This window comes from Cynoglossus semilaevis, chromosome Z (genome assembly GCF_000523025.1).
Source record: "Cynoglossus semilaevis isolate Cse_v1.0 chromosome Z, Cse_v1.0, whole genome shotgun sequence".
Taxonomy (NCBI): domain Eukaryota; kingdom Metazoa; phylum Chordata; class Actinopteri; order Pleuronectiformes; family Cynoglossidae; genus Cynoglossus; species Cynoglossus semilaevis.
This window is the reverse complement of record NC_024328.1, coordinates 16,801,198-16,808,335: the sequence shown is the minus strand read 5'-3', so window position 1 is coordinate 16,808,335 and position 7,138 is coordinate 16,801,198. Positions and strand designations below refer to the sequence as shown.

Sequence of the window (7,138 nt, the reverse complement as noted above, 5' to 3'; positions counted from 1 at the left end):
CGGGGGGGGGGGGGGGGGGGGGGGGGGGGGGGGGGGGGGAGGGGGTGTTTGGCGATGTTATAAGTGACTGAATGAGTGGAGCTCCTTCTTTGTGGATTTTGGGGAGACCATAAATACAAGGAATGCCTTCTCCTGGATAAAGCCAGTGGTACAGGGGTCTGTCGATGGCTTTATCCTTTTCCAGCTGTTGGAGGCAGCTGAAGACCTTCTTTTTGTAGCTGCTGGTGGGATCTTTCTTCAAGGATTCATATGTGGCTGAGTCACTGAGAAGAGTTTGGACTTTATCTTGGTAGTCTGTTGTGTTTAAAACAACTGTGCACCTACCACATACCTAACTCACATTACTTCACCAACAAGATAAGGGGGCTAAAACTGGACCCGGTTCATCCCAAAGACAAGACTCCAAGAAACAAGCTGGACAATGTGGTTTATGCCATTCAGTGCAGTGAGGAGTGTACTGACCTGTACATTGGTGAGATTAAACAACCGCTACACAGGCGCATGGCCCAACACAGGAGGGCCAACTCCTCAGGACAGGACTCAGCTATTCACATACACCTCAAGGACAAAACCCACTCCTTTGAGGACAACAATGTTCACATTTTGGCTAGGGAAGACAGATGGTTTTAGAGAGGGGTAAAAGACGCCATTTTTGTCAACCTGGAAAAACCATCACTTAACAGAGGAGGTTGACTCAGACACAACCTATCATCCACATACAAAGCCCTTTTGGGAACAATACCCAAAAGTTTCACCTCAGTTTCACACAACAAAGAGGCAAGTGACCAAAACTGTTCTGATGGGGACCACAACGACCCATCAGACTCTTAACGACTGTTTACACTTTCCCAGTTGACCCCAAGGCCTACATATCTGCTGTACTCCCCAACATCAGTTAGAACTGAAGAAGCCTCTTGCATTAGAGGTGAAACGTCCTTTTTTAGAAAATTCATGCCCAGTTGCCTAACAGAACTTTTTAAATCTGACATCAAGCTCTTCAAACATGAGTCACAAATGATTTTACACTCACAGAGCACTGTCATCAAAGATGTTCAGCAGTGAAATGAGGAAAGCTCTGCGATGCTGCCTGTTTCCCCGTATCATAGTGAAGAGGTGGGCGCAGAGTGCAGAGTGGGTCTCGTCTTGTCTGAAACCTCTGATGATAGTCTTGTGAGACAGGTCGATGGCTTGTTGTAAGTTGTACGACATTTTCATCCCAGCGACTGCCTTCATCTGTAAAAGAATGTGTTCAAAGTCAAGTTAAAAAAAGGCTTTTCTGGGTGGTATACCCGAAAGACTTGAGTATTAATGTACAGTAAAGAAGCAGGATAGGAATAATGGAATAGTGCTCATCTGTTACATAAACTCACATGGATGAACCCTGTGTACTTCTTGTCAATCTCCACTAGCTGCTGGTCAGCTTTGTTCCTCATAGTTGGCTCTGGGTCTGTTCCCATTGCAATGAGGTAGGGAACACACTACACAGACAGGACACACAACAATGTAAGTATACAGTGAATAAACCCAACAATTCATTCTTACGTTCATTTAAAAAAAAAAAAGACATGAGGACAAGACTTTTTTTTTTGTCTTACCTGTACAGGATGGATGAGACCCTGGTTGAGCGTGAGAGCTATGACGTTAAGAGCAAAGTGCCGTACACTGGACTGTGTGTGAAAGAACGCTTCCAGAACCTGTTTTAAATAAAGCTGCATTATGGAGCTGCTCATCCCTGATGAAATGTCTCCCATCTCCTTAAGATCCTCTTGTTTTGACAGTTTCTTCCCTACAAGGACAAACAAATACGTCAAATAGACAGCAGATACCTCTAATGTGTTGAATATAAATGCCTTTGTAAACAGGAGCGACAGGCAGAGCTACACATACATTCTCTGTCCGCTTCCTGCATCCGTGTGTCTTCCTCTTGAAGGTACGTCTGGAGGTTTTTGAGGATTTGGATTTTGAGGTTGATTGATGAGGAGCTGTCAACCAGAATACCACTGTACAAAGTCTTCACTTCAGGCATAAACATCTGGCTGGGATGCATGATCACAAGGAAGCCTGAGGCAAGAGGAAAACAACCACCAGAACTATAAGAACCACTTTCTTCAACACATCAACAGTTCCACTTCTGCTTTACTTTTATTGCATGTAGATATTTTCCATAGGGCAGTGCCTCTGCCTCTTTGCCACATGAGCTGATCGGAGCTCTGCGCTTCAGAGCAGCTTGGCAAAGCTCCAGGGACGCACAGAGTGATAGGACTGCCGTTATACTGCCAGTCTCTGTCCCTCTCTTGCTCCCTCCCTAAGTCTCCCTCTCTGGGGCAGTGGTGGCTTAGTGGTTAAGGAAGCGGACTTGGGTCCAGAAAGCTTCAGGTTTGAGTCCATCAGCTGCCACTAAGGTGCTCTGAGCATGGCACCCTGCCCACACACTGCTCCTCTGGCGCTTAAAGCTGCCCACTGTTCACTTTGGTGATGGGTTAAAAGTAGAGGTCACATTTCATTGTGTGCAATGGTGTGTTGTGTCAAGTAGTTCACTTTCCTTGCTTTCCTTCCTCTAAAACACAGCAGATCTCATATACAACAACCTCACTTTGTTGCTAAACATGCCCTCATTGACAATAATGTTATATTGATTTTTGGAAATTCTACCTAGGCCAATGATAGCTTTGGTCTTGACCTCCTCATCATCATGTTTGGTGAAATACAGCAGCAGCTCCAGAACTTTCTCCTTGATAACAACCTGTAAATGTCAAACATTTTGACAGGACAATAGATATTTCATTATTTGTATAAAAAAGTAGACATTTGATGATTGGTTAATTTCATTTATCACCATTTTTTGTTACCTTGTTTGAGCCTTTGAATTCTTTCAGATCGAAATCAAAGTATCGTGCCAGAGCACCCACTGTGAAGAGGGACCACAGCAGGAAAGGCTTGTTTGCTACTAAGGTTGGACTACTGGGATCCTCCTGATGCTGAATCTTAAGTTTGTTAAGTGCACCTAGAAAATAATGAAATACCAATATTTATAATGTATCTTTTGACCATTTCTAGATCGACTGGCAATTTACATCAAGCTAAAAGCTAACTAACCATAGAATCTGTTAAAGCATGCCCAGACAAACTTGTAGTTGTGTGTCACTTTGTTGACAACAGCTCCAAGGCAGCTCACACAGTGCTGCACCACCTACACAACAAGCAAACAACACTGTGTCATTAAAAACAATTGTTTTCAGAAATTAAATCGTCTTGGATGAATTGTAACACAAAAAAACTTCTACATACAGTCATGCCATATTTGATAATCAGCTTCATTAGATCTTCTTCAATGGTGGCAAGGAAAGTTTCACTGGGGTGCTCCATCAGTGGGACCACCAGTTCCAAGATCTTTGCCACATTGCAGATGACCATAAAGTCATTGGCAGTCTGCAAGACAGAAAAAGTATGAAGCCATCTGTAAAGGTGCTAATAAATGTGATATCAAAGATAAATCTTTTAAGAACAAGTGCTGTTTTGTCTGAACTGTGTTTGCTAAGGCAATTCAACTTCAGTTGAGTCTTCTATTTTTAATTTTCTCCTGATACTCTTAGTAAATGAAATGTACTAAAAGAGTAAAATATCTAGTAAAGGCAACTTACATTACACTTTGTGGTCAGGTAGGGTTGCATGGTCATGGCATGTTTGACCATCAGCTGGGCCCTGATTTTGCTGAACAAGTATAAGGTGGTGATGCACGCTACTAGCCGTGTTGAGTTCACACCTTTGTTCTCTGCAAGTAAAAATGAAACAATGAAAAAGCAAATTACAAAATGGGATGTTTCTGACATTTACAGTATTACTTAAGTTAATGTCAGCAGAGCATAAGTTTAAGTTTTAAGTTTAAGTTTAAGCTTACCAGCAAGTGACTCCTCATATTTTAGGATATGTTCTACCAGATTGTCAACTAGTTGAACACAGGCCTTCTTGGCTGGTTTATACGATGCATCCTCTTCAGACTTAAGAAGCTACAGTGACAAACATTTTGATATTGTGAACACTGAGGTATTTCGACAAACTAAAACCCATATCTGTAGTCAAACTCTTACATTCTGGAGAAGTTGCTCAAACCAGTCGTAGCCGGTGTCTCGACACGCTGCCACCTGTCCAGATTTACAACAATATTTGAACCCTGGTTAATGGCTGATGAGTGATTTCACTTGCCTATTTGTTTTGTATCTGAAACCTACCACATCAGTGATGTTCAGAATCTTTCTGGTCATGGTCTCTTTGTCATGGGCTGGAGTTGGAGTGAACCACAGCTTCTGGAATGTCTCATTCACCAGTTTCTATCAATACCAAGTTTTGGGGGTTTATATATATATATTTTTTTTATTGTTGAATTTAGTTTTTTGAGGGGGCACAAAGTGCACTTAGTTCTTACCTTGATACCTTCTTCGTCATTGACCCTGCGGATCATCCTTACACACATCTCGGTGATCTTACTGAATGTGGGTTGCTCCAGACAGATGTCTCTGAGGATCTTGATCACTCGTTTTCGTACACTGATACCGGTGTCCTGTAAAGACCAAGTAATACAGCTAATATATACAGCATTGGTTGATTAATGAGAGTTTTATAGATAGTTGAATATAAAAAAGATTGTAAACGTTAATGAGTTTATTTTATTAAAGCGACACACTTACATGCATGTTCGCTATATCAAGCGTCCTTTCTATATTTGGGTTTCTACTAGTGCTGCAATAGCGTTTCACTGCCAATAAGTGGCAGTATAACACAACTACAAATGTGAACTTTTCACGAAACCTTTTGAATATTTCCATGACAACAGCCACAACAATTTCAACGTGTTCACTTTTCCGATTGTGGGTTGAAAGGAAAAGTGTCTGACTGTACTTGTGAATATTATATGACTGGACACTGTTCATTAAAACGCATCCATGAAGATAAAACAACTGAAATAAATCCAAATATAAACCCTGCAACGGCAAGTTACACTACAATAGGCAGAAACCACAGCAGTGTTTAAGCAACGAAGCATCATACCACTCTTAGACAAGACAAAGAGGTACCTAACCTTAATTATAAGGAGAGTGTTTCCAGTTCTAATAGTTCATTGTTCTTGCTGCATTAGAGTGAAAATGATTATGTTTGTGCTAAACAGTTGTTATGGGGCATAGCACCTGATACATTAGCATTTACTCAAACAACACAAAGCTAGGACAAGACTTCAACAAAGCTTTTAAACTAACAGCACATGCTTAAAGGTTTTTCAGGGACACAAGCTCTTAACCATAAACCGTGTGTATCAGTACATCAAAATCAAAGACACACAATCACTTGTTTGAATGGAATCTGAACAGGCAACATACCAGAATCCTCTCAATAAGCATGTCGTAGTACTGTTCAGTCAGTTGGGGTCGACTCAGGACAAATCTGCCTAATAGCTCGACGGCTGCCTCTCTAACACTGGTGGAGTTGTCCATCAAACGACCATGGACGCCACGCTGCATGTCCGACTGCAAATACAGACAAAAATTTAGGGTTTGTGAAGTAGGTGTGCAGGAATTTCAAAACAGCACTTTTAGAAAAGATGAGCATATGTGAGAATGTCTGTATATTGACAAAGCCAAAATAAAACATACTCTTGCCAGTATGCTGGGGTCAACAGCCACCACTTCTGACAGACATTTCATGGCTTTAGTCCTTACAGCAATGGCACTTTCACCAAGGACTCGCAAGATCTACCAAAATAAAAGTCCTTAGTTATTAAAGCCAATATTACACTGTGTTAAGTATACAAAAACACTTCAAACGTTACCTGTGTTAAATAAATATCAAAGCTCTGGGCGAACGGCCTCATGGAGGCCAAGTAACGCACAATCAGACAGGAGTCCTGATAGTCCACAGTGTCAGAGTTCATTCTATGGTAGAAAAATTCAGAAAAACAACATGAGTAAGATTATGCATTTCTTCATCTGGAGCTTAAACATACCATTATAACAAACAGAATCAAGTGATAAAATCCTTACTTCAGTGTTGTGAAATGAGACGGTGTGGTCTTAATGATGTTGTGCAGGAACTTCTTGCGCTTCTCAGCACGCTGCATAATTTCACCAGTGCTTTCCAACTCCTTGGCATGTTGGGGTCCATCTGACGAGTCTTCATCCTTGGAATTTTGATTTCGCATGGATTTCTCTGCCTCTGTAGTGGCATCTCGAAACCACTGGGCAATGTAGAACTTTCTTGCAAACTAGAAAAAAATACATAACAGTCTTAGTTTATTCCAGGCATGATAGTTTTCTAAAAAAAACAACAAGAAATGATATTTCTAACATACCCTTTAACTGCAATAAAATGGATGGAATTTAAGCAGGTGAGTTTGCTTTTCCTGTACATTTATCAATATAGTCCAAGTAAGTAAAATGAACCCACCACTAAAGAAGCATCTGTCTCAGCATTTTCCTCCAAATAGTCCAGCAGAGCCTTCTGCAACTGCTGCGTCTCATCGTTACCAGATGACTATATCATCGGAAAGGCAAATGTTAATCATAACTAAAACAACACCATCATCATTTAGATTTTTCCTTTAACCATCAGCACCTCATTTAATATGCGATCAATTGATCGCTGGTCCATCCTACTGGTGACTGAATCCTTCCTCAGACGAGCAGCTACTGTTCCCAGGTAGTCTAAAGATGCTACTCTCAGAGCCATCTCTGTTTGTTTGTTACTGAACTGATGAACCTATAGAGAACACAGATGTAAACAGGGTTTAAGACAAAGCACGATTTTATGGGATTAAAGGTCATACCCATTCAGCAGCAGTTTTCACCTTATGTATAGATTTCACCTGAAGTCCTGAATCCTTAACACAATCAGTCATGACCCATACAAGTTTGTAAATATCAAGACTTTGGTTGATGCTTCTTTTATGCCTTTTATTTTTATATTTGTTACTAATTACCTGCCCTTTGGAGAACCTTTCAGAATGCTACTGGTATAATCTCTGTTGCTTTTCTCCCTTTTTTATGTTTTAAATTATTGAAGTAAAAAAAAGAACTTTTTTTTTTTAAAGTACTGTATTTTAAGTGTCAAAGTAAAATTCAAACGTTCAATCAGAAAACATGCCACTCTT

At 40.6% G+C, this 7,138-nt stretch overlaps 1 protein-coding gene across 3 annotated transcripts in view; it reads right to left on the bottom strand.

The window, feature by feature from the left end:
- The window catches only part of nipbla (NIPBL cohesin loading factor a), a 26,905-nt gene that overhangs the window by 5,744 nt on the left and 14,023 nt on the right, over positions 1 to 7,138 (bottom strand). For all 3 annotated transcript variants that reach the window (XM_017042947.2, XM_025053389.1, XM_017042948.2), the window contains exons 26-44: positions 6,604 to 6,747; positions 6,436 to 6,522; positions 6,033 to 6,253; positions 5,822 to 5,924; positions 5,646 to 5,744; positions 5,373 to 5,519; positions 4,424 to 4,558; positions 4,230 to 4,328; positions 4,089 to 4,142; positions 3,899 to 4,007; positions 3,642 to 3,772; positions 3,289 to 3,429; positions 3,097 to 3,190; positions 2,850 to 3,004; positions 2,653 to 2,743; positions 1,888 to 2,061; positions 1,596 to 1,786; positions 1,371 to 1,478; positions 1,033 to 1,233 (exon numbers count right to left, since the gene is read on the bottom strand). In XM_017042947.2, coding sequence (XP_016898436.1) covers positions 1,033 to 1,233; positions 1,371 to 1,478; positions 1,596 to 1,786; positions 1,888 to 2,061; positions 2,653 to 2,743; positions 2,850 to 3,004; positions 3,097 to 3,190; positions 3,289 to 3,429; positions 3,642 to 3,772; positions 3,899 to 4,007; positions 4,089 to 4,142; positions 4,230 to 4,328; positions 4,424 to 4,558; positions 5,373 to 5,519; positions 5,646 to 5,744; positions 5,822 to 5,924; positions 6,033 to 6,253; positions 6,436 to 6,522; positions 6,604 to 6,747 — 2,484 coding nt within the window. The remainder of the gene's footprint in view (positions 1 to 1,032; positions 1,234 to 1,370; positions 1,479 to 1,595; positions 1,787 to 1,887; positions 2,062 to 2,652; positions 2,744 to 2,849; positions 3,005 to 3,096; positions 3,191 to 3,288; positions 3,430 to 3,641; positions 3,773 to 3,898; positions 4,008 to 4,088; positions 4,143 to 4,229; positions 4,329 to 4,423; positions 4,559 to 5,372; positions 5,520 to 5,645; positions 5,745 to 5,821; positions 5,925 to 6,032; positions 6,254 to 6,435; positions 6,523 to 6,603; positions 6,748 to 7,138) is intronic.